Source organism: Syzygium oleosum, unplaced genomic scaffold (genome assembly GCF_021117445.2).
Source record: "Syzygium oleosum isolate NSW1041296 unplaced genomic scaffold, Sole_v2.1 Sole_v2.27, whole genome shotgun sequence".
Taxonomy (NCBI): Eukaryota; Viridiplantae; Streptophyta; class Magnoliopsida; order Myrtales; family Myrtaceae; genus Syzygium; species Syzygium oleosum.
In genome coordinates this window covers 1,554,554-1,580,860 of record NW_026607511.1, presented here as the reverse complement: position 1 = coordinate 1,580,860, position 26,307 = coordinate 1,554,554, and the positions used below count along the sequence as shown (strand labels likewise).

Here is a 26,307-nt window from a genome sequence, read left to right as displayed (position 1 = left end):
ACGAACACACAAGCATTCAAGTCAATTCTTATATTTTCAATTAGCTAATGCAAACATGAATTGTGCTCGAATTAATGCCACATAACCATTTTTATGTGATCACACATGCAAACAGTTGCTCAATTTTGTAAATCATCATTTCGAAACACGCTTTTCGTTCTCAAAGCCTCAAATTCCTTTCTCAAACATAATTATAAAATAATCTATTTTCAAAGATTCAAAATCTTTTCTCGAAATATAATCATTCAAATCATTTGGCCATATATGCCAACTTATACGACGAAATCCAACTTTGGCATCACAATTTGTGCATAAAAAATCACAATTCGATATTAAAAATCATTCAAAAATATTAATATTTGATTTTCGGAAATTAAATATTTTTTTCTTTTTTTGAGAATAAAATATTATTATTTAATTCCGTAAATTAATTTAATTAATAAAATAAATAATAATAATAAAATAATTGATAACTTATCATCAAATTCGAGATAACTTATCGCCCATACACCGATAGCCTATCATGTAATTAGTAATAGCCTATCGCTCAAGTATCGATAACCTATCACCAATTTCACGGATAACCTATCACCGATTTTCAACGATAATTTATCAATCCAACGATAACCTATCATCCATGGTTATCAAATAATTCGCTGATAACTTATCCACTAATTTTATTTAAACAACCATTAACTTAATCTAAACCTAAATTAAACTACCCTAAGCAAGTTTAACACCCTAAACAAGGGATTAGGGGTTAACTTACTCGTCTAACTACGGCGATTACGTGATAACGACGGCGACAACACGACTGTCCACGGTGGTTTCCAGTTTGGGCTCGGCGGATGGCAGACGGCGGCGAACAAGCACGGCAAAGGGAGCGGCTGCTATGGGGCTGTTCGGGGGCTGTTCCCGGCGTGAACGGCAGCTAGTGTTGGTGGCTAGGTAGCTGGACAGCGGTGGACAGCAGCTATAGCGGCGGGCAAGCATGGCAAGCAGTGAGCGGTGGTGGACGGGCGCGATAGAGGAGCAGCGGTCGATGGCAGTTTGGTAACAGCTTGGGGCTATTCTGAGCGTGGGACAGCGGCTGGTGGTGGCGGTTTGGGGTGTTGGACAGCGGCGGTGAGCGGCATGGCTATTTTCGATGGGAAACGGTATGATCGGCAGTGGCAGCAAGAAGGAGTAGAATGAGGAAGCAGAAGCGAAGAAGAAGTAGAAGACATGAAGCAGTAGCAGTCAAGAAGGAGAGGAAAAGAAGAAGAAGAGGAAGAAGAGGAGTCAGTAGGGGAAAGTCAGCGGCATGGGGGAGTCAGCAGGGGAAGAGGAAGAGAGAGAGAGAGAGAGAGAGAGAGAGAGAGAATGTGGGGTCAATCATGATCCCACGCAAAATATATTTCATTTTTTTTTGCAATTTTTCTTAAATTTTGTCCCCCAAATTACCATTTTGTCCTCGGCCCAAGTACCAAATTACAGACCGACTTAACCTTATCGGCCCTTAATGACTGGCCTTTCTTGGTCGCGAGGCCCAATGGGCTTGGCTCGGCACACTTCCGCTTTTTGTGTTAAATTTCCGATTCTTCGATCTTTTTTTGGGAATTGAAATTTTTCATGGTAAACTCGTAAAATTATGTGGCGACGTCCTATGGTTCGGATGTGAAATCCTTGAGCATTCGACACTCAAAATCGGATCATAATTTGTGGCTGAAATCAATCAATCGCGGCTACAGTACAGCTCAAACTAATGGGCGGCTGTTAGAAGGAAATTCCTCGATAGTCTTTCCCCTTTGATTAGTATTCCCTGAGTGATCAAGTCAGGGTGAGAATCAACCAATAGAGCGTCGACGAAATCACCATATCATAAATAACCAAATTGGATCGAATTTTCAGAATATCACAATTGTGCATAGTTGCGGGTGCATTGCAAAGAGTTGGAGATTCAAGTTGAGATAAGCTGATACAGAAGAATGCCTAAATTAAGAAGAAGCAAACCTAACACCGAACTCACACGTGAGGGGGAGATTGTTGAGATACAAGTGTGAGTTGTGTTGGAGAAGTCCCATATCTGATAATTAATGTGGTGTTGAGCAGTTAATATATCCTAGTTAGGCCACAACTCATTGGTTTAAGCTTTTGAGTGAAGGTGGATCTAACTGGATATGTTGACGGGCTTGGACTTGAGCTCCCTTTTGGCGATCTTCCCAGGTGAAGGTATCGGGCTTCTGCTGCGCATTCCCAACAATATTGAAATCCCTCCTATGGTGTATTGGGTTGATGCTAAACTGCACATTAAGTGAGGAATGAGTTAATCTCCTACGAATTTCATATCCCTTATGGATGGCGTACTTATTTTCAATGTAGACTTAATGGAAGTACTTATATGAGCGTGGAGTAAGGCCATTGCTATGAGATTCATGGTTGCTATACAACACTCATGAATAACCAGGTGCACACACCTAGTTATTCGCTTGTTTATCAAGAAAGGGATACTAATTCAGTCGTCAAGCACATTGAACAGCCGTCAAAAGAATCCTAAGTATCTGAAGGGTATTGTTGGTTATTCGCTTATTTATCAAGAAAGGGATTTGCGGCTTGAAGGCTATTTAGATGCTAACTGGGGAGAAGATTTAGATGAAAGGGAATCTACTTTTGGATTTGTGTTCGTACTGAATTATGGTGCCATATCTTGGAGCAGTAAGAAACAAACATGTATAGCCTTATCCACAATGGAAGCCGAATTCGTGGCACTTTCAGCAACAGTATTGGAGGGTGTTTGACTTAAGAGTTTTTGGATCACTTAGGTGTTGCTGAAAATGCTGCAAACTCATTGTTGGTTAATTGTGATAGCCATGCAGTGATAGCTTGCACCAAGGATCCCAAATTTCATTGCAAGACCAAACATATAGATACCAAGTATAAGTTTGTCAAGGATATGGTTGCACGAAGAGATGTGAACGTTCTGTAAATACCTACGCAAAGAATGATAGTAGATCCTATGATGAAGCCATTCCCTAAAGATGTTTTCCTTGGTCATGTAAAATCTCTAGGACTGCGTAGAGGTTGACGTACTAGACATTTGTATTTCCCTAAAAGTTCATATTCAATGATATTTTTCTATCATTATTAATGCCTATGAGTTTATTTGACATTTATACATACGCTTAGTGCATTATATTAAGAAAGTATATTGGATAGATGAGAGATTAGCCCACTTACACGGGTAATCGCCTCTATTTACTATGTGATAAATAGAGATGAGACAATTTTAAGCTTATGATCAAGGTGATAATTGAGAGCTCAAGTTTAAAATATAGATGTCGTCTTAATAAAATGTTAAGATGAGGTCATAATATTTATTATGTCCGAAAGTAAAATAACCAACATATTTTACTTTATCTATCTTTGATGCCAGATGTGCATTCTGATAGATTAAAAAGAGTAGATTTATGAACTCAAGTTAGATATTGGAAATGTCTGAAGTGTCATCTGTATGGTATTGACAATAAAGACATATGCTCTACGGGAAATAACTTAATACCGTAAAACATATTTCATATTACGTATGCATAAGATGACCAATAAGAGTTGGCAAATGTTTAATCTCAACTTTTAAGCCGTGTGAGACTCTTGAGGATAAGAGTTTCTCAATTAGGTGCCCTCATGACTCTTACTTATTCTCAAAATTTTTGTTCAATGTTTGCTATCTTAGAATGTCGCCAATGATCATAGATGATTCGATCTAATGGGACATTACTAAAAAAGCAAATTGAATAAAAATTGAGAGATTTAAGGAAAGAGGAAGATCAATTTGTTATTGATGTCACATTACATTTTTGTATTCACAGGTCCAACTAATTATGATTATTTATGTTTAATCGTAATTGTGAATATAATATATATATATAATACTTAAAGAGATCAAGAGAGATATAAATGTGACTAATTGATCTAGGGTACAACATACTACATCTACTTTGACTGATAATATCCAATTTGAGCTGCTATATATTCCTAACAGATGTATGGCAACGAGCTCTCAAACTATGTTGATCGCACAGATTATTTGTTGATATGAATTGTGCAAAGAAGAGAGAGTTACATTTGTCCCATCATGGGCAAGTGGGAGATGATAGTTTATGGGCCACCATCGTTGGGCAAATAAGCACATATTCAACAAAAGTAACTGTAAAAGGCAGTTACTTGTATTTTAGTGAGATGCCACTTCCAAAAGGGAAGTTACGTTCTTTTGTTCTTCAAGAAATAAGAACTAAGAAAAAAGTGACATACATCAACACAAAGAAAAACATAAAGGAAAAAAGTTCCTCTAACTCTCACTCTCAGTCATTCTCTTATATGCTCGAAGAACGGAAACCGGAACTCTCTCGAAGTTGTAAACGGGCATTTAATCTGTGGAAATCAAGCTACATTCCGTTGCATGATATATCTTTTGATCAGTGATTCAAGTATTCCTAGAGACGTTTTCCGCATTTTCTCATGTATGGTATTTGGAATCCATGTTTCCAATAGGTTGGAATGAGATTGACTTCCATCTACTTTCCACTGTACTCAATGGGCACAACATATTGCAAGCACAGGATTGGCCTGAACACTTCACTATCATCACGAGAATGAGACAGAGCTATCCTCGCCCATATTGGCATGAATCTGAAGATATTGGACTTCTGTTCAACCAGATGTTTTTGACGTAATGAGAGGGAAGGGGAACCAAACACAAAGAGACTAAGAAAGTTGTCTGAACACGATGAGTTCTCTTGTAAAACATCTGAATTATGCTTGATTTGCTTCGAGAACTAATCATTCTGTTTGATCGCTTAACATAGGGGGAAAATACCCTCTCAGCATCCCATCAAGATTGGACAAAATCAGGTTTCATCGGTGCAATGTCTAGTCGAAACTGTGAAAACTAAAAGAAACCGAGGTTTTAGCATCATCCTAAACATGGCCCAAAATGCCTCTGTGGTTATGATTCTAGAGGTCAACGTATTGTCTCAGCCTAAACATATCAGTATTTTCCTTGAGGAGATTATCTTCGAAAAACGTTCATCGAGTTGCGGCGAGTACCCAATATTTTCAGCCAAATGAAGTGGCCATTTCTGGTGAAATCTAGACAGGCAAATTTGCTTGTTCATACTGACCAACCATCGTGATTTTGTATAGCACTACAAACTCAACAGTGTTTAATCAGGCATTATTTAGTTCTCACTTCCATTTATTATGTCAAGAAGATACATCACAGAAAGGTTCAGCTTACATACATCAGTGCCGTATGTTTCTTGCTCCTTTCACCACATAATATTAAACGTTCCATAAGGTTGCTCTCCAAAGAGTCCAAACAGTCTAGAAGCAGAACACAATCACACATCCCTCTTTAACATAATGCAGCATAACAGTAGGCTGCACAAAATCATATCTTTACCTGATTCAAGTACGATTTCCCAGCAATTACTTTGCTCTGTTTAAATTCCAGGTAGTCCTTGTAATTCATCGAGATGTGTGTGCCTTGGTTGTGCTCACCATCCACCAGCTGCTTCGCTGGCATGACGACAGTGTCAGGCGACGGTCCAGTAGAAAAAGGGATCGATAGCCTTGCAGCCTTCTTGTTCACGATAGCTCGATGCAGAACGCTCTTGTATTTCCCATTGCTCATAATCTTGCACAATTGTAAAGTGTCGAGAAAAAAAATTAGTTACAATAAGCTTGATCTGTTCAACGGGAGAAACTAGAGTAAATCACAAAGATTCGTATCAACTTTAACTGATTAATATCCGGTTAAAGAAACAAAGACAATAGAGTAAGTTTTTAGCAAATTTTTAAGACAACTGTATCTACTATAGTTCTATGTCTAATAACAATGTCCCTTCCATAATACCTACATTTTATCAGCATCTATAAACCAACCAAGGCACGCAGTATTCACACCAAGATTTGAAATTTATTGGACCTCTCTTGCAAGTCAGATAAGGGAGATTAGAAAGATGAAACATTGATTTCTGTATATTTACCTCGAGCTGATCAGCGGTGTTGACCACAAAGGCATTTGGAATGAGATCGGCTTTGACCCACTTCCCGTCATGATAAACTTCAAGGCCGCCAACTCCATTCTGCATGAGGATGGTCAACAGGCCAACAGGCCATAGTCTGAGTGTAAGGGTAGGCCCATGGCGAGTTCTGGCTGTAGGCATGCCGGATACAGATTCACTGCTAATATCTGTAGGCTTGAATCCATGTTCATTGCCTCGTCAATATAGCCCAGTTCGAGTCCTAGGCCCTCCGATATACCCTTGAGCAATTCCCTAACTAATTTTCGAAGCGCTCCAGAGTACTCTGCCAAAACTTTATTGCAACAGACATTGCTTTCATTCGTCAGAGGAAATGCCGCGGTGGAGTTCTTTTCATCTTTAGGGATTTCACGAGTTTCTATCACTCAAATCTTTTATCTGGGGTATTACCAATTGTTTTGCTCTATCAAATTGAATCCGCACTTTGCTTATTTTTTCTAGGCGTACAAAATTGTTTGTCTGACGTCAAGATGATCCAAAATAATGCTAACCTAACATAAGAATCGTGTACTTTCTATTCCGATATTTCAAGACTGCCAGATTTCTAGGTAAATATAGATCAACTTTACAAACTAACAAACTGGAACCAAAGATGCTGAAGAGCTCGCATCTCAGACGGATTGAAGTTGTTCAAGTTCAGATCCCACATGGTTAATTGAGTGGTCAAGTAGATACGGAAAATCTGGTATCCAAATCACATCGTCTCGCATATAGGTAACTTTAGAGCTCGGATCTGCCTCCCAAGTGGACAGAGTCTTATACATGGATGGGAATGGGAATTAGTCAAGTCGAAGATTTGGATTCTCGTGTTACCAGGGAAGGAGAATTTGTTCTAGTTCCTCATCAATTTTTCTTTTCCGATGTACCTGATAATTTTATACCGTGCACTAGATCTGGATGCATTGATAACTCTGAACATTATTTTAGCATAACAAGTTGAGAAGAGTGACAACTTATTTTGCTCTACCCACATACTTACTCTTCAATTTTTCACTCCCTTAAGATTCTGTAGGTTCATCCTATACTCGATTGTGAAAAAAATGTCCACAAGGGGAAGGTTCTGTTGCTTCTGGACTGTAGCATTGAAGCTACAGTTAGGACATATAGTTGTCATTGCCACAATTAGTAAAACATCAGATTGTTGATATTTGTGGTGTGGTAAACTCAAACTTTTATATACAAATGGAATTAAGAAAACAGAAATATCAATATGTATATGCAAACTGAGAACATGCACGCAAAGCGTAGAAATAAATTCAAGGGTAAAAGCCACAAAAAATCTCAAATTATGCTCACTGTGAAGCATGTACCCTAAAGTTTTTTCCATGATACCAAAACCCCCATACGTGTATCTATGCGATACATTTACCCGCCGTCAAAGATCTGTCAATAACCACCGTTAAAAATCTGTCTACTTATATATCAGAAAGCAAATGGCATTGACATGAAGCCCTCGTGCTTAAGTGAAATAAAAACGAAATTGTTTTAGCTGAAAAATACAAAGTTACAAGTTTGGGGTTTTTTATGTCATAAGAAAAAGTTTAGGATTATGTGTCGCAGTGGGTATGGTTTGGGACTTTTTATGTCACAATAAAAAAGTTCCGGGTAAACATGTCACGGTGGACACGGTTTAAGGATTTTTGTGGTTTTTATATCACAATAAAAAAGTACCTAACACATTGTATCGTTAGGTACCACAAGCCTTCTGGTTTGGTGGGGCAGTGAAACTTTGGATGCACCGTCATCTTCAGAAAATCCCTCCAGAGGAACACTTTGTCGACCGAAGCTTTGAAGCTCGTCCCGTACCTTATGGGGTCCAACACGTGCTTCCCTTCGAACTCACTCTTCTCCTCCTTTGTCAGATCGAAGAATCCCATCAGCGCCTCGACTGTCGCCTTCATTCGACTCTCGGGCACTCCGTGGTTGATCAGCTACTCACATGTACAACCAAGGGCTATATGATCAATACGTGGTAAACAAGAAACTGTTGCTAGCCATGAGAATAAATTTACATGCAGCGCCCAATCTCATGTAGGTTAAGCCATGAGAATAATTTCTCATTAATTCTCTTTAGCTCGGGCATGAATGAACAACCGTCTATTGAATAAGCTAATTCGATTCAAATTGTCGCTAATCTTTCAAGAACTATTGCAGTTTTGCCAATTCAGCCCTAAATTATTTAATTTTACCAATTGAGTCCATCCATCCAATTTTGGCGGAAATCCGATGACGTGGATGTCAGCTGTGCCATATAAGAAAACCAGCATTGACGTGGACAATTTTTATAATATTTTGATATTTTTCGAATTTTTATTCATCTTTTTTTTCTTTTTCCTTTTTTTTTCTCTGTCCTTTAATTTTTTTTGCTGTGGCCAGGGAGGGCCTGGCGGCCCTTGCTAGTCGTGGGCAAGGGTCGCACGGCCCTCATTTGGCCACACCCAAATGTGGGGGATGCCGCAGTGGCTTCATAGGCAAGGGTCGCGATTGCCTCCGCGATGCCAAGGCCATCCTGACTATGGCAGAAGCAAAAGAAAAAGGGCCGAGCACAAAGCAAGGAGGGATGACGCATGGTCTCCGTTCTTGTTGGTGGGTGGTGCTTGACCGTGGGCAAAGGCAGCCTCGCCTACGGCCGGCAAGGCCATGGCTAGCCTCGCCCAAATGTGGGGGAGGCAGGGTGAGGGCCGTGCGACTCTTGTTTGCGGATGGCTAGGGCCACTGAGCCTTCCCCGACCACATTGAAAAATTAAAGAAGGAAAAGAGAAAAATAGGAAAAAAGAAAATAGGAAAGAAAAAATAAAAATTCGAAAAAATATTAAAATATTATTTAAAATTGTCCGCATCAATGCTGGTCATGCCGCGTAGGACAATCGACACCCACGTTAGCGAATTCAGGCCAGATGGACTCAATTGATAAATTATCAAAAGGTTTAGGACTTAATTGGTAAAATTGAAAGGTTTATGACTCAATTGGCAAAACGGCAATAGGTTTAGGACTTTTTTGGATAGTTTTCCCTTTAAGAATTTATGGCAGTTGGATAAGCAAAAGCTGATGAAAAATACCAACCGTTTGTTTTGCATGTTCGCAAGATAATAAAATAAAAGAAAGGTATTGTGAAGCAGGTAATGAACTAGCTAGGAACATTATGTACCATGAAGAAGCCCCAGTCCTCACAAGCCTTTGCAAGATCCGAGACGGCTTTAGATCGTTGGTTGGGATTGCTTGAGGAGAGAAGAGAGAAGTCGATGACCGGGATGGAGTCATCGTGAATGGCTTGATCACCGGAAGCGGAGGTGGTGTAGGCATAGTGGGAAGGGATGGAAGTGAGGTTGGAAGATTCAGTCAGAGTCTTAACACTTGCTATTTTGAGCTTTGAAAAAGTAGCTTCTTAATGGTGTGGAGTGACTGGGCAAACAGTATCCATTTGAGACGAAATTGACTCTTAGGGGTGTCAATGGGTCGGGTCGGGTTGGGCTTCCATGATACCCTACCTGACCCAAAACCAACAGGGTCGCGCTTGACCCGCCCAGACCCAGCCCAAGACCCTGTTCAGCATGTACCCCAGGGATCGAGTCGGGGCGGTCCGGGTCGGGTTTCGAGTTTGATCAGCATATATGTCACGCCCCGAACCCCATCGAGCTCGCGACATCCCCTGCTCCGGTCGAAATGATGCGACGTCCCAGGAACGTCGCCGACCCAACCCAAACATCAGAGCCACATGCGGAAGCGAATAACAAAACCCCGGACAAATAATGACGACAACGGGGTAGAACAACGTAACAATCCAAAGAACCACATATTCATACAACACCAAATATACAAACATCATATTACGGACATAAATACAAACTAACATCCTCAGTCACCGTTTAAATAAAAGTTCAGGGGTTTGGTTATCTTAACTTCACTATCGGATATCCCAAGTTATACAACCCCTAAAACACCCTAGGGAAAAACTTAGGGGTCGCCCTCTTCCATTCTGCTTCTGAATCTCTGGCTTGAATCTCTGGAACTCACCTGCAGCTCCACTGGGCACCAACAGCAGCTCCCCGGACTTCCAAAAAGAAAAGGCGCGCTTCCCGGGTTTAGGGTCGGGGGTCTAAAAGTGGCGGTTATACAACCGTGAGACGAATCTCAATAAGTGTACAACCCCAAACCCCACGTAGGCACTCACGTACCGCCAGACGAAAACACACATAACACACAACGGTCGATCAAACTAACAATCACATGCGACCCTACCTGGAATCCATCACGCACGTTCCTGCACGTTAGACAATAACACAGCCAACACATCACAACAAGGAATCACAGACGCGCGCGTGCCTCAATTATAAGACAGAAATCACTTGGGCACGTCCCATACCGTGCCTAGCAGTTTCTACCCCATAATTAAGCATCACATCACGCGATACAAACACACTCGCACGCTACTCACACCATGCATCACTTTCCTCAATCCTTTCGCTTGTCTTGCCAAATCCCACTCATTTTCTACCTTTCCACCACTACCGCGCCCGCGTAAAACGCATCAGGCCAACGGTCTTCTGACCTCGTCAGGCATCGTCACCCCGTCGGGCCGGGCATCGTCACCTCGTCAGGGACGGCATCGTCCCGCGTAAACGTACACGCCTCAGGACGGAATCCTACACACACTTTCCTTCTACCACGCCCGCGTAAAACGCATCAGGCCAACGGTCTTCTGACCACGTCAGGCATCGACACCTCGTCAGGCCGGGCATCGTCACCTCGTCAGGGACGGCATCGTCCCGCGTAAACGTACACGCCTCAGGACGGATCCTTTCCAACCAATCTCACATTTCCGTACCCTCGTTCCACTCAAACCACACTTGCCACGCAACCACACAAACACACTGCCAAACATACACACTTCACACACATTTCACATTTACACAACCTCGTCACACAAACACCGCACGAACACCCAATCACACATTGTTGGCACGCGAATACAATACGCGAATGCACTACCACACCACCACACTTCACGGCCACACACACGCGACACATGGCCAGTCCACAATCAGCCCAAGCACAATCCCAAATCAGCCACAACCACACAGTCATATCACAACACACACGATCAACACACAAACTAGCATTTCTCCACACCCAAACGTTATCAAATCAGTTCAGGCCCTTCACGGCAATTTCACAAAATCTCGGGCCGGACCTAACAAGCACTAACCACACGACAAACAAGACCCCACAAGACCTAAAACCACACATCACAGCCATCAATCAGTCTTTTTCGCCCTCAAAATCACCATATCTCACTCCCGGCTCTTCACGGCACTTTCATAAAATTACGAGCCGGTCCTAATGGTACTAACTGCGTATCGAACAGCCACTCGCAGCATATCACACGGCATATCACAGCCAGCAAACAGTCCCTAAAATCACTTAAACCGAACTTCAAACGAGCCTAGAAATACCCGAGTTCCTAAATGACATTTGGGGAAAACACTTACCCAAAAAGGCGAGACAGAACGGGGCTGGAACGGGCCGGGACAACGGCAGCAGCGTCGCCGGCGATGTACGGACGGCGTGAACAGTGATCCCCCCCGTACGGTGGTGAACAGTACTTCCGTACGGACACCCCGTACGGACAGGCCTGGGATGGTGGCCGGCGAGGTGCTCTGATGGACACCAGCAAGGTCCGACGGTCCGGCGTGAACAATGTGATCCGTACGGACGGGAACAATGGCCTGCATACGGACACCGTACGGATCAGGGCCGGACGGCGACGCACGGCGAGGCCGGACGGCCGGGTGTCGACGGAATGGGGATCGGAGCTCCGACGAAGCTCCGGCTGCATCAGCTTTGCAGACGGAAAGAGAAAAACAGAAAACAAGGCTATTTTGGACAAAACTCGGGCCGTGGTGGCCGCACGCAGGTGGAAATGGTTGCTGGTGATGTTGGCTTGGTGGGGGCAAGACGGCCGGGTACTGTTCCTAGGTGTGAACAAACTCAAAAATGGCGTAAACGGACCGCAACCGTAAACGTGAAGAAGAAGAGGAAAATTCAGGGGAAAAAATGGCTGAATGGGTCAGCACGAGAGAGAGAGAGAGAAGACTATCTGGTCAAATGGGTCAAAGATAGCTTAGTGGGATCCAAGTGTCACAATCTAGGCCCATTGGACAATTTTGCCCCTAATCCAAGGGCCCAAATTTGATCCAATCCAATAATTTAGGGGTAGAATGGTCATTTGCTCTTAATCATGGTTGACCAGACCTGAGTTAAGCCTAACTCACCTTGGTTAATCCCAAAATTAAATCCAATTTTCGGAATTAATCAAAAATGGCCTAGGGGCATTTTCGTAATTTTCCGATCCCGAACCGAAATTCCAATTTTCGCACATACGTGTTCCATATGTGCGTGGCCAACATAATATGGCGTCGGAATCGCGAAATTCATCGCGCAAGCCCTCGAAAATCCACGTCAAAGTCTCGGGAATAAAATAATATTATTTTTCCAATTTTTGTCGAAATTCCAATTTTTGGTCAAAACCACTCTGAATGTGCGTGGCCACCCCAAAATGACCTTGGCCGCGAAAAATAACCTCAAACGGCCTCAAAATCCAACATCGGTGTCCATAGGGGCAAAACCATAATTTTTCTGGCCCCGGACCGAAATCTATTTTTTTGCAGAAATGGGTGGCCCCAATGTTGGCCAAGCCAAAAACGTCATCGGCCGTCCAAAATTGTTACTTTCAAAATTCTCGATTCCCGGGCCCGAATTCCAAGAAATGACTAAAATCGAACAATCACGACTTTAGCTTATCTCTGGCTAACGGGTGGCTCTCTGGAATTACGCGCTCTCGACCCGTGACCGACACTAAGTCAAATCACGTTTAAGTTTGCTCGAACCAAGACGACCTCGATTGTCATATAATTGCGACGGTCTGTCACTAGTGCCCTTTGGACACGATCAATCAAATAGATCGGTCTCGATTGGCTCAAAACATTCCCTCGTCAATCGATATGGTCGAAGATCGAACCCAGGTCGAGTTCTTTGGTCGTGCGAACTCAATCCCGTAATAGCCCTACCCCTAAGGTTAGCATCCCGTGAATGCGCGGGTCCCGGGTGAGATCTCACTATAGTGCATTGGTCAAATTCATTTCCTAAATCCCGGGAAAAGGATCGAAAATTCAGACTGTTACAATATACCCCAAGGTCATGTCAGCGGAGGCCCCGACCTCCCGCCTCCGCCGCCCCGATCGCCGCCGTAGCAGCTGCCGCGCGATCGATCTCTTCGATTCCGACGAAAACCTAATGCTGCCCGTCCGCGATCCGATCGCCGCTGCCGATCGAACTGGAGCCCCGAGCGGCAACGTCGCTTCCGATCCCTACTCCGACGATCTGCAGCAAGCCTTGATGCAACTGGCCTTGGTGTACATACATGCCAAGTCTAAAAAAGTCCAAATACCAAAATTTCTGAAGGCTTTAAGATTTACAAACTTGTACTTTTAGTTGCTTTCTCACACCTTGGAACTCCAGCTACAGAATAGTGTCCTGCAATTACATATAAATTAACAAAAGTAGATCCACAGCTGCATACTATCCAACGATAATGGAGATGGACATTCCATGTCCAAAGAGAAGTCTCTCTTCAATCAGCCATGGAAATGTTTCAAACATTCAGAGTTAACAGCAAGGACAAATCATCCAAATGTCTACAACGAAGTGATGTTCGTTCACAGAAAGGAAAATATCACAATAACAACTCCTGTAACATTAATAATTTAGATGACCCCTATTACCAACCCGAAGGTAACTACTTCAAATTTCAAGGTCAAGCTCTTTTACCTCTTCTTGACGAGAAGTGGCGGGAATCAAAGTCGAGCTCATCCACAACGAGCTATAAATTCAAGCATGTACATAAAAGAGAGGGAGAGTTCCTCCTCCTCCTCCTCCTAGAGAGAGACAAAATTATGAGTTACTTCAGACAATTGATTTATGTTCCTTCAGAGTCGTTCAACTCATTCACCCTAGGATGCTGAAAAGAGTTTGATGACCCCTGCACAAAGGAATAACCAATTTATTTACATTTTACTAAACAAATGCCAAGATAAATGTCTCAAATAAGTGTTGAATAAAAAAAAGCAAGTTGTACCTGACTCAAAATGATTCCATGAGATCTATTATGATACTTCAACATCTATGCAGCAGAAACCATTAACAATAAATATTACTATGGTAATAATAAGGTGAAATAACACTAGGATCTAAAATGATTTCATAATAAGCACCTGACTAGTGAATGGAGAAATTCCATTCATAATCCCTAGCGGCATGGTGTATTGTGATTGCATCTACATATAATAAATTTGTCACTACTAATTTGTTTTGCAAGATTATTCTCATTCATGTATCTGATAAGTTCAGCTTTTAAATACCTGACTGGGAAATGGGCAAAATCCACTCATAATCCCCGGCGGCATGATGTATGGTGGCTGCTACATCCACAAAAAAAACTTGACCAAATTAGTAAAATGTAAATACAACTGAAAGATTACGAGCAATATACCTGATTATGAAAACTTAGATTTACTCTAGGACCACCAATATTGCTAGGATAAAAGGCACTTTGAAACTGATTTGAATTATGCAAATAATCTGGGAAATGAGCTCCATCTTGTGTTGCTTAAACAACCAACTCTAAATTACAAAGTAATAAATATGTTATCGGCATCATGTGACATAAGCAATAAATTTAACTAATCATATTAAGTAGAATAATATGCCACTCACCTCGACTTTCTATTCGTGTTGGAGGTGCTCCTTCCTTAGATTTTTTCTTCTTTTTCTCACTTGAGCTTTTAAGCCTCCCATAACTTATTCCCTTTGCTTTCCTTCGATGGGGTTCCAATGCCGAAATCTTGCACACAGAAGCCTCATTATCATCATCATCACCAGCATCATCAGTCACAACCATACTCGATTTATGTGATAAAAGTTTAGCCTTCGTTTTTTCCATGTCCCCCGTCACTATTCTCATAGTATCAGCATCTTCGGCTCCCAAACTCATCATTTCAAAGGATTGATGCATTAACGTGGAAAATCGATTAAATTTAGATGAACCCGATGCCATTTCATGAGATTCATCATTCACAATCCCTTGTTTGGCACCCTTAGTCCATCTTTTCAAAATATAGGGAGATGGAACACCCATAACCGATGATTTCTCACTCAACACTTTCAACGCATGGCAACACAACCACCATTTTAATTCAAATAATTTGCAATCACACGAAACTGAAGAGTCTGCAGGGTCAAATTTGACAACATTTCCACTCCCATTTAACTTCCCCTTTAACTTGACAGTAAAAAAACAAACCGATCCATCAAATGCTTCACTTGAAATACGTTGAGAGACACTTTGCATGAATTCATCATTAAACCGTTTAAAAATGGTACGGGTATACACTTTTGAAGCATGTGTCAAGATGTCATTACCCAAAATTGCCAATTTGGGATTCCCTCGACTACTGAAATCATCTTGAGTTTCAATTTCTCTCATGTGCTTCACTTGTTCTTCATAGTGGTGGACAAACTCTACAAGAGTCAATGTCTTCGTCGACATACGTTGGAAGACATTATTGGTGCTCTCACTCCTTTGACTGGATCTTATACCACATGTAAAAATGTCACGACCAAAAGCTGAACTCCATTTGTGTCTAATGTCGTGTAATCTCCGAAGCCAAGGTTTATTCGCAGTATCCCACCCCTTTTCCATTTCCCTCCAAGTAAATTTAATTTCTTCCTCCGATGTACATCTATACATAAGCGCTAAGAAATAAGTATCCTTAAAACCCGGCTTATGGTAAAGATGTGGGATGTTTTGGTTGGCATTTTTCCCGATGTGCCAAGTACATAAACAGTGTTATGTATTCAGAAACACCGTTATAATGGCTTTTGCCATGGCTTGGTCTTGATCAGTGAATATGGTTTTCGGAGCCTTATTTCCCATAGACTTCAAAAAAACATCAAATAACTATATAAATGATTCTGCAGTCTCGTCCAACAAAAATGCACAACCAAACAAAACATTCTTCCAATGGTAATTAATCCCAATAAATGGTGCATATATCATGTTATATTTGTTGGTACAATACGTGGTATCAAACACTAGCACATCACCAAAGCAATCATAATCAAATTTTGACATGCTATCTCTCCAAAATAAATTTGTCAATCTACCATCTTGATCTAACTGTACAGCATATGAAAACATTGGATTTTGCATTTGCATGAGATGAAAATGATTTAGAACACTTTGACCATCTCCCCCACTTATACCATCGGATCTTTTCGTTTGCAAATAATTTTGACAATCACGCAGGTTAAAACCCAAGTTTTTGCTTCCTCCAGCTTCATTTGCTAAAAACGTATACGCTGTAGTCCCTCCAATGCCGGCTTTCCTCATGTCAACTAAGACACTCTTAGAAGTATCAGACATAATTCTTCCACATCTAATCAAATGCTTTTGATCATCCGGAATAAATGCATGATTATGCTCAGAAATATGCTTCATGACTTCATAGACACCATTGTTAACCTTAAATTTGATACGAGCAGGACAGCCACATCTAACTTCATACCTCTCAAATTTCTTTTCTTGATCAGATGAGCTGACCGAATGCCCCTCACAATGGCACACAAAAGTTCGTCGGGTTAATTCTCCTTTACCATTTTTGAACATATTACCCTTTCTCACCCCAAATCCTTTGCCGATTGCATAGGCCACATACTTATCGTATGCTTCAAGTTCATTTGGAAAAACCATTCCTACCGCAAACTCATAATTTTTTTCCATATCACGCATTACGTGTGCAAGATGGGAAGTTTCATGCTGCAACTAAAAGAACAAAAAGTTATCAACGCAGTGGTTTAAGAAAAATATATTTCACATAGTATGAGCAAATAATTACCTCTGATTCAGCCATCCGATAAATTTGCACCCAAATTGATACCAAATTGGGATTAAAATGACACCAAAACAGTCCCAACCAGCAAGCTTGAAAGATAATTCCAGCAGGTTTAAGTTCAGTAATGTCCCTACTTGACGAGAAATAGATGTATATCAATTGTTACGGATGTCCATACTCATGTATATGCTCAGAAAACTAGAATGTGGAGTTCATTATCAGAAAAGACATCCAAAACTATAATGTAGAAACTACGCACGCACGATACATATATGCAACACAGCTGGGGTTTTTTTTTTTTTCAAATGGAGGTTGTCATCCATGGAAAATTTATGTACATGAGCAAGCCACTGCCATATATGTAAGTTAGAGATGACAGTATCCGAAAAAATTGCCATCATGACAAAATGAGCATGAAGTGTGACATCGATTCGCAGGTGACATCGATTTAATGCAAGGGGCTGAAATGTGATGCACTACCATTCATTCTAAGGAGCTCAAACACTGAACAGCAAGTGACAATTCATGCGATACTGCCAAGTTCAAAACTAAGGAAAACAACTTCCTAATTTAAAAAGTGGAAGTCATATTCCAAAAAAGTAAGGAGGACTATTCTTACCCAAGTGTTTTGACGGATGACCAAGTAAAAAAAGGATCTTTTCAAGCATACGCACTCAAGTGAGGACGCATTTTCATTAGGAGACCACAGAATTCTCCAGACAAAACTACCATGAACTGCTCAAACGGAAAAAAAAATTTGTTTCAATGCGATTCACAATTAGATATAGAGTCTAGTTGATGCACCAAACTAGCAGTACGTCATCACACACCAATATAAAGCAGGAAAAGCACTCTCACAAATTATGTTCAACCATGAATGAAGTAGGACCCTATGCAACACCAGTGCAGGTACAGAATTAGTCCACTCGTTCAAGGTCCTCTCCACATCATCTCTAATATATTGTCGTCATCTCTAGTACACATTCACAAAAGATGATTATCCGGTGAGATATTCAACTCAATTTTCTCTGGGGAATTTTAACGAACATCTGGCCCCCCCCCCCCCCCCACAACAACAAATTCTAGCCGCAGCACACCATTCATTCGGAAGCCACCAGATAAAGTACAGCACGTCATTCATTGTGATGTATCGAGTTACGCTAGCACTACCCTATTCATTCGGTCCATTCGATCTAGCAACGTCAAAACCTCAAACACTCAACAGATTTGGCTTAGGCATTTTTTCAAACACAAGGTGAGCAGCAAGCTAAGGGGCAAATATCGATCCATTCGGCACCAAGAAAGTATAAATAAGTACTAGTTATTGGCGGCTCAGTCCATGTCGACTTATTGACAGGAATGTCGAGACATCTACTCTATACTAACTCACGATCTTTCACACACTAACAAAAATACTTCTTTTATTTGATGGGATAATATGCACCTTAGAGAGAGGCATTAAAATGACACTTTCAAATCATTTCAAATGCTCAGAAAACACAATTAACAAAGAAACAATGTTTTGAGACGAGCACCAGAACTATTTTGTCAAAGAAGTTGGAACTCCCACGCCCAGAACAGGTTCTTTACAGGTTGGAAAGAGCGACCATAAAGTGAGAGGTATCAAAGAATGCTGCACTAACCAAACAAAGGAACTATAATATTGAAAGTCAACCTCAGCCTTGCATGACAAAGAAGAGGCAACTACATGGTCTTTCCCTGATCAAACCGAGCAACACGGAAAATTCATAATCGAGACACAAATTTCACTACAGCAACTAGATCCTTATAATAAGACTAGAAAGCTCAGGTTAAACAATCACAGCAATAAACAAACACAGGAGAACCATCACTAGTGCTATACCATACAAGGTGAACATAACAAGCACAAACTCACCATTTTGATAATGCAAATAGAAATTTTCCCTGCTTTATTGAATCTAATTTACAGTCTAATTATTTGCGAGTCATTTACCAAGATCAACCGCAGAACGACAATTACACTTTCAAATTTGGCCATTCAGAATCCTGATCCCAAGTTGACACAACTCAATGAGGGGACCCCAAAAAATGAAATTTTTATACTAATTGAAGGAGCTCTAGGATCAGTCCCATGTTGCCAAACATAAACAAGCTCATCCCAACCTGTACTACTGAGAAGCCCTTTGACAAGCACACTCATGTCAACTAAATGTCGTGAATGAAAATATACATGAGGAAAAAAGACATCACGATCTAAAATATACCTCGCTCGTGGGAGGTGACGGACGTTGCTCGTGGGCAGCGGCGGACCTTGCTTGTCGGAGGCGGCGTTAGTGTCGACTAGGTGGGAGTGAACGCCTAGGCAAATCAGAGCTCAACCTCAAATCCACCTATTTTGTAATTTGTAAATCCAAGTTCAACCTCAAATCGCGGGTAAACAAACACCCACCAAGCAATACACTTCAACTCTACCTCAAGCAAAGGAACCCAACAAGAGCAGAACCCGGAAAAACCATTCTTCTTCAGAGTCCTGAGGCAAACACAGAATAGAACAACCTCAACACACTCGCACCACTAAACATAATGTAGCTCATCTTCTGTACTAGACCCCGAAAAAAGAAAACTTCCTTCCTTATTTTACTTTTAACAAAGACCCAGTAACAAAAGCAAGCTCTCTCTCAGAACACGATGTGAATTACATTGAGTAATACCTCCTTGGTGAGCTATTGTTTACACGCATAACCTTCGATGATTTATGGTCAGTGGAAGAAACCAACTCTTTCCAAATAGTCGATGCAGTACTACAAGCACAGTTAACAACCTATACATAAATTCTCTTTTACCAGTCGAAAGTAAAATTTCTATTGCTACGTGCCTTGCTAGTATTTGCCAAAACCAATCACGCAAAAACATAATGATGAGTTCGCTTTTGATAAAATATCTATGGAGTAAATGACCATGCGTTGTTGCACTATGATAACTTTCCAGTGTGTCTGCAAATTCAAATGTCATCACCTTCTTTGCAGCAAGCAAGGCCGCACGAGATACAAGATTTATAGCAGCCAACTGTCCGCCCTGTATCCCAACAAACATAATTAAATAAGTCAGATTTTCAATCTCCTTGTAATTATTAGTTCAAGCGCCATGCCAAATAAATACAAATTTTTCATTAACTACAGCGCAAAACCTTAATTTGCTAGGTCATTTATAAAGTGAGTATAGAGACTTCAAGAGAATCATTCAATTATGAAGGAGACCCCCTGCATACTCGCTGCATGCTTTGTCTTCTAATTTACTCTTTTTGATCCACAATTGTTTATCCCATTGGAAGAAGGATAACGCTTCTTACGCACTTTCGCTTCTTACGCATATTTTCCACAAGCATTAGATCATCCAGTAACCAAATGAACAGGATGTGTATTCTATTTCCATGTCGTGAGGACTTGATGAAGTTAATGACAATACAAAATTTGCCAAGCACTTACTTTCTTGACAACTTCCTTTCTTATCTGATAGTTAGCAGCTTCTAAGAGGACTTTCCCCGATAATCTTCTTGCAATCTACCTTAAAGAGGAAACTAGGTTAAAACATATTAAATGGACCTAGTGAAGGAAAGATTCTCTTTGACCAAAAAAAAAGTAAAGATTCTCAGGTGAATGGTGCGCTTACCAGCTGAGAAATCTTTGCCAAAGTAATCAAACCTCCCCCCTATGATATTGAAAAGGAGGAAAACAAAATTGAGTTGGTAGAAGTATGGAAGGACTAAAAGGGTAAAGAATAAAGATCACGAAATAAATGCAGGCATAAAAATGGATAAAAAAAGAGGACCTTAAAAATCAGGGAACGGAGTTCTCTTGCCCCGAATTTTGAAGCTGCAAAAGCTTGAACCTTCTGCTCATCAAGTCCAAGTCCTAGGCTATCTTGCACATCAGAATTTGCAGAGGATTCCCACGTGGGCAAAGAAGTTTTAGATTCTTCACTACATGAAAAGCACCTTACTCTCATTAGAACTTTAAGAAAGGTAAGCAAAATCAACTAGAAGATGTCATCAACCAGGAGATGTCAGACATGATGCAGTAAACCACAAAAAATATATGGAAGAGAGATATAAATTGCACAGTTTCCTGCTCCAATCCTAACAGAAAGTAAGACGGATGAGTCATCAGAGTTTCCCATACTATGAGCCTGCAGTTTTAATCTAAACCAAGTACTGCTCCTGCATTATTTTTAGTGCACAAAAGAATTAGTCCTCTTCCATTAGTTGGGAGGTACAGTTTCAATCTCCGAAAGGCACAAAGCACAGAATTAGAGCTGATGACATCCTTTTTTTGTTTCCCTATAGCTACTCAAATGAACAATCGCAACACAAGATAAGATGTTACAATCCATGTATTTAAACAAATCCATGTGATGGACATGCCATTAATCTCCCTATCTCATAAGTGATTATTTACCTACCGAGAACAATCTGCTCATTAAATACTGTTTTGCGAGAAATTTATACCATATATTAAGATAGATAGAAAGAATACATCAAGTAATCTTGCAACAGATGTAGAAAGATTTCAGCTTCTAGGTCCTCGGTTGAAATTTTAGTTGAGCAAGGAATGTTCAACTTTTTCCTCACAAAAGACCCTAACATTAGATATCGGAAGAAAAGAAATGGTTCCTGCTTTCAGTTCCAAGTGTACTCTTTGGCTTCACGGTTTACCAGAGCAAGGAGAGAAGCAGAGGGCGAGTAGCTTTCACGCTTCCAAGTAGAAGAAAGAGCAGCATTCCGCAAGCAACAGGAGAGCAGTTGGCGGTTCATAAATCAAACACCCCTGAAACAGAATGAAAGGAACCTGAAACAGAATGAAAGCGATGAGCGAGATGTAACAAAAGCATTCCCCTTTTCCGGCAATGTGGAATACCTGCCCATATTTAAAATCCTCGAATCTCTTATTACCACCAATACCCGCTCCCCCCTCCCCCCCCCCCCCCCCCCCAAGCTTTTGCACAAGCCTGTAACTAACTTCAGCATGATCAAAAGTAGAATAGATTTTTCTGGTTCTGAATACCAAAGCCGAATGGCAACGACAGTAAGGAATAGGTGATTAATTGACTCACGATCTCTTCTATATGTATCTGATAACATGAAGAAGTAAAGCTAACTTTAGAAGGGAATAAAAAACTTTCTGATCTGCTCTTAAGGAAGCTGGAATTGCATGAAACTTCAAAAACCTCGAAAAAGGGCCTGAAGTAAACACACACCTGTTCTTAGATTTCACATCAGCTTCTCTTTATTACTACACTGGATTCTCAATCCATTCAACTTCTAAGTAAGTTGAAATGTGGATCTCTTAAAGATCGTGGAATAGTGAAAAATTTTGGACCCAAAGCAAACATCCGTCATTTCACCTTAAGAACATTGGCTCCAATCTCATCTTTATAGATAGAAATAAGGAACCGGTCTAAAAAGAGTTTTAAGTGCTGGAAATTACGCCATCTACCAAACCAGAACATTGCTTTTCTCCCATCACCCATAGTGAAAGTGGTACTAATCCTTCCTGATATAATTCCAACCTACCAAATCTTAAGAACACCAATTAGTATACCCATGTTCAATAGTTTACTTCATAGTTAGCTTACTTTTCTTCAGCAAACCTCCGAAAGCATTCAACAAAAAGAGTGGATTAAGTAAAAAAAATGAAAGTCCTGTGCATAGACATTTGTTCAGGTGGTGATAGAGAACAAGATTTGGTTCTCGAGAGCAGAGCAAAAGGAAGGAAACGGTCTTCAAATTCGCCACCTTTGATCCCGCTCAAGATCCTGATGATTTCAACCACGCTTTTCCTCAATCTCCAGCATCATCACCATCAGCACCACGTGACTAAACTGACGGCTGCATCAGAGCTTTAGTCAGCCAGCTCGCCGTCGCTGGTACTTCTTGCATCTTAACATTTCGGCCACGACACTCACACGCACTCATGCTCACATTTCTCTCATTTGTGCTTGTGCCCATCATTCCAAAGAGTCCTCTGGCCTATTTGTAGGCTCTGTAAGTCGGTTACTTTTTCTGGACAATACTTGCTGGATTCTTCAATAAAACATCATGTAAAGGTGACAGGCAACGTGATTTTGGAAAAGAACAGACCCTAAAAAAAGAAGAGTGTTCTAAAGGGAGGATGATCATGATGTGCTAAATAGTTCTAGAGAGTCATGTTGGTTATATTTGATTGAGCTCCTAATAATTAATGACCCAGAATTTCATCCATGACAAGCATGCGAATAAAGTAACAACTTGAGAATACTATTTTCCCTGATTAGTTCATTGCTCCGCAAGGTGCCAGAACTTCAATCCCTACTGTTTTTTTTCCCTCTTTGTCATCTTCTCCTTGAATATAGCTCCCAAATTTCAGAAAATGCTGCCCTATAGGTTGGATTTCTCAGCAGCAGGCATCTTGCAAAGATTTTCCTTGATAATCTACTTGTCGATCTTCGAAAGTTGTTATGTAGTACTTATTGGAAAGATTATGGTGTAAAACCTAGGGAAAAGATGCTGAACTTAAAGGATGGACCTTTTAAATATGGCGAACTTGCGAGGATAACGGGGAACTTTGGAACAGTTCTCGTTGAAGGAGGATCTGGAAATGTATATTTTGGCACACTAGAGGATGGCACCAAAGTTGCTGTGAAGGTCTTCTTTTGTTTTTCTATGCGAGGGTCCAGGGAATTTCAAGCCAAGGTTAGATAGAACAAGGCAAATGATGCATATTTAGAAACTTGGTCCCAAACTAATGTCGGTGTAAACACTGGTAATGCACACTTGTGATTTTGCAGGCCAAACACTTGAGGGCTGCTCACCATGAAAACTTGGTTTCTCTGCTTGGATATTGTGATGGCACCAAAACCAAGGGGCTAATATATGAATTTATGGATGGTGGAAATCTGCAACAAAACTTAACAGGTATTTTATCATTCTCTTTTACAGTCCTTTCTCTAGAATTATCCCAAAGATGCCTGTTTTTCACATATAACGGTGGTAGATGTGTTGATTTAATAGGCGACAGGCCAAATTTCTTGACTTGGAGTAAGAGACTTCAAATTGCCGTGGATGTAGCACAAGGTATGTAGATGAAATATCCACTATTGCAGTTTTTGCTCTGGCACGGTTTAAGGAGTTTTTGCAAAGAATTGCAGGTTTGGATTATCTTCATCATGATTGCCACCCACCCATCATCCATGGAGACTTGAGTGCTGCAAACATCTGGTTGAATGAGGAAATGCAACCTAAATTAGCTGACTTTGGTATCTCAGCTTTTGAACCTCGAGCTCTTGATTCTTATCCAATTTGTCCTCTGGGCACTCCAGGCTACTTCGACCTAGAGTAATGACTAAAACTCAATCTTGTCCAATCTCTTTATGCACAAAATCAGACATTCCCCAAGATTTCATGTGTCACTTCTCATTTATTAATATCCATCCCTTCTTCACTACTTGGATACACACGAAACTACTGGCGAAACATTTCAATGTTTATAGGTCTTATCTTTTCCACTTCTTAAGTGGTTAAAATTTGGACTTGACAAAAAAAAAACAGCTCAAAAAGGATAAATGACTCAAAGAGATTCAAAGAGAAGCCTTATCATGACCTAGAAATTGTCTTCTCATCCATATTCTCATATGTATATGCAGGTTTTATCCATATTCAAGGCCACACACGAAAAGTGACGTTTATAGTTTCGGAATCATACTCTTTGAGCTAATTACAGGACATCCAGTAGTAACTAGAGGCGCAGTGCGCAACTTTTTTTTACTTCAGTGGATGACTCCTATCGTTGAAACTAAAGAAATACAGATGATTATGGATCCAAGTTTACAAGGGAAGTTCGAAATTGACTCGGCTTGGAAAGTGATAGAGATTGCAAAGTCTTGTACACGGCCAACTGGAGTAGAAAGGCCGGACATAACTCATGTACTGGCGTTACTGAGGCAATCTTTAGCAATAGAATTGGCATCTCAGTGCTACCACTCCGAGGTAGTTAACTAACTAGAAAATGTCAACTTTAGGTGCAAAAATATCTGCAGCAGTTTAGTACTGAACTCAAGTGGTGGCTTATGTTTCGGAGTTCATACTTGTATTTAAATTTGGATTCTGATACCACTACTCATTCGCGGGATTCCAAGAAACCAAATGCTTTTAGACAGACAGCTTATCCAAACAACTTTCTAGAAACTTAATAGGCCCCTCACATGGAAAAATTATACGACACATGTAACTCTACTAGTACTTCTCACGACTAGTACATGTCTCCTTGTGCATAAACATACGAGTTTCATTGATCATCTGAATCTTGTATCAGAGCAGAGGTCAAAAGTTTGAATCATGCCATTGCCTCTTATCTACATTATTCATCTCCTTAGAATGGTGGTGTTATTATCTCCTATTGATTGTTTGAAGCAGCTGTTTTCACGCCCGCATCCTGCGTGAAGTCTGGTATACAAGCGATGGGGAGTATTAAAGGATGGACCCATTTCCCAACACTTGAGCTTTTGGGCAAAAACAGTTTCTAACAAAATGTACCATCAATATGCATTGCAAGTGAAAAGGAAAGAAAGATAAAAGAAGATTTAAGAGCAAGAATCAAGTTTAGTTTTACTCTAACACTTTGAGTTACCCTCCATTTCTGCGAGCCACTAAACTGACAAGATACACGACGAAAACACCAAGCTACACATTCCTCTGTTTCTTTTCTTTCTTTCCTTTTTTGTTCTTTTTTTCGGCTGAACAAACAACTTCAATATAGATAGAACGACCTTATAAATAACATCTCAAACCCCAAAATCATCCCTTTAGAGATTGGGCTAAAGAAAACAAAACATTTAAGGAAAAAAGAACTTACCCCATTGGCATGAGCTCGCTCAACGAGCTTGGAAGGAGACAAGTAGCGATCGCTGCACTCGCTCACGGACTTGAAGGGGTCTTCTAAGTCCAACTTCATTTAAGGCTTGCCATCATGAAGGGGGCTTCTAAGTCAAGGGCCATTTAATGAGTCATGATGAACCTTAATAATAGAAGCTTGAAGGGTCAAAGCCTTATCTTCTGGCCTCTTCTAAACTTTTCCAAACCGTGGACTCCCTAGAGCCTTCTGGATTTGCTGGTTTCTTACGTAATTGATTCGGGCCAATCGGGTCACACGAAATAAACTCATTGGCACTAAAATCACAACCCGCATCATGCTTAGTTCTCAAGATTTTCCGAGGGTTTTTCGCGACAAAACACGTATAATAATCTCGTTCAACCCGAGATTTG

At 40.8% G+C, this 26,307-nt stretch overlaps 3 protein-coding genes and 1 pseudogene across 12 annotated transcripts; 1 reads left to right on the top strand and 3 right to left on the bottom strand.

Annotated features, from left to right (window-relative positions):
• Nucleotides 1-5,197: 5,197 nt before the first annotated feature.
• On the bottom strand, nt 5,198-9,502 carry LOC115684354 (2-oxoglutarate-dependent dioxygenase 19-like; annotated as a pseudogene).
• A 4,865-nt stretch (nt 9,503-14,367) lies between these two features.
• Nucleotides 14,368-18,559, bottom strand: LOC115668460 (protein FAR1-RELATED SEQUENCE 5-like). 2 transcript variants are annotated; one of them, XM_056303367.1, is made up of 5 exons: nt 17,034-18,559; nt 14,854-16,954; nt 14,630-14,760; nt 14,499-14,555; nt 14,368-14,414 (listed from the first exon to the last, which is right to left on the bottom strand). In XM_056303367.1, the coding sequence occupies exons 1-2, from the start codon at nt 17,046-17,048 to the stop codon at nt 16,097-16,099; spliced, it is 873 nt and encodes a 290-aa protein (XP_056159342.1). In that variant the 5' UTR covers nt 17,049-18,559; the 3' UTR covers nt 14,368-14,414; nt 14,499-14,555; nt 14,630-14,760; nt 14,854-16,096. The 2 variants fall into 2 exon arrangements, with proteins under 2 accessions (XP_056159342.1, XP_056159341.1); XM_056303366.1 differs by lacking the exon at nt 17,034-18,559 and having other exon boundaries at nt 14,854-16,091.
• An 82-nt stretch (nt 18,560-18,641) lies between these two features.
• Nucleotides 18,642-21,836, bottom strand: LOC115663807 (uncharacterized). Of its 9 annotated transcripts, XR_008814552.1 has the most exons (7): nt 20,841-21,836; nt 20,682-20,720; nt 20,498-20,572; nt 20,028-20,087; nt 19,485-19,542; nt 19,300-19,402; nt 18,642-18,815 (listed from the first exon to the last, which is right to left on the bottom strand). XR_008814552.1 is itself a non-coding variant. In XM_056303373.1 (6 exons), exons 1-5 carry the CDS (start codon nt 21,015-21,017, stop codon nt 19,486-19,488), a joined length of 408 nt encoding a protein of 135 aa, XP_056159348.1. In that variant the 5' UTR covers nt 21,018-21,836; the 3' UTR covers nt 18,930-19,402; nt 19,485. The 9 variants fall into 9 exon arrangements, 5 of the variants coding, with proteins under 5 accessions (XP_056159348.1, XP_056159347.1, XP_056159345.1 ...); XR_008814551.1 differs by having other exon boundaries at nt 19,300-19,542; XM_056303373.1 differs by lacking the exon at nt 18,642-18,815 and having other exon boundaries at nt 18,930-19,402.
• A 1,706-nt stretch (nt 21,837-23,542) lies between these two features.
• On the top strand, nt 23,543-25,123 carry LOC115662100 (probable LRR receptor-like serine/threonine-protein kinase At4g29180). The gene is made up of 5 exons (XM_056303368.1): nt 23,543-23,739; nt 23,835-23,961; nt 24,058-24,120; nt 24,195-24,381; nt 24,690-25,123. Exons 1-5 carry the CDS (start codon nt 23,551-23,553, stop codon nt 25,042-25,044), a joined length of 921 nt encoding a protein of 306 aa, XP_056159343.1. The 5' UTR covers nt 23,543-23,550; the 3' UTR covers nt 25,045-25,123.
• The last annotated feature ends 1,184 nt before the right edge of the window (nt 25,124-26,307 follow it).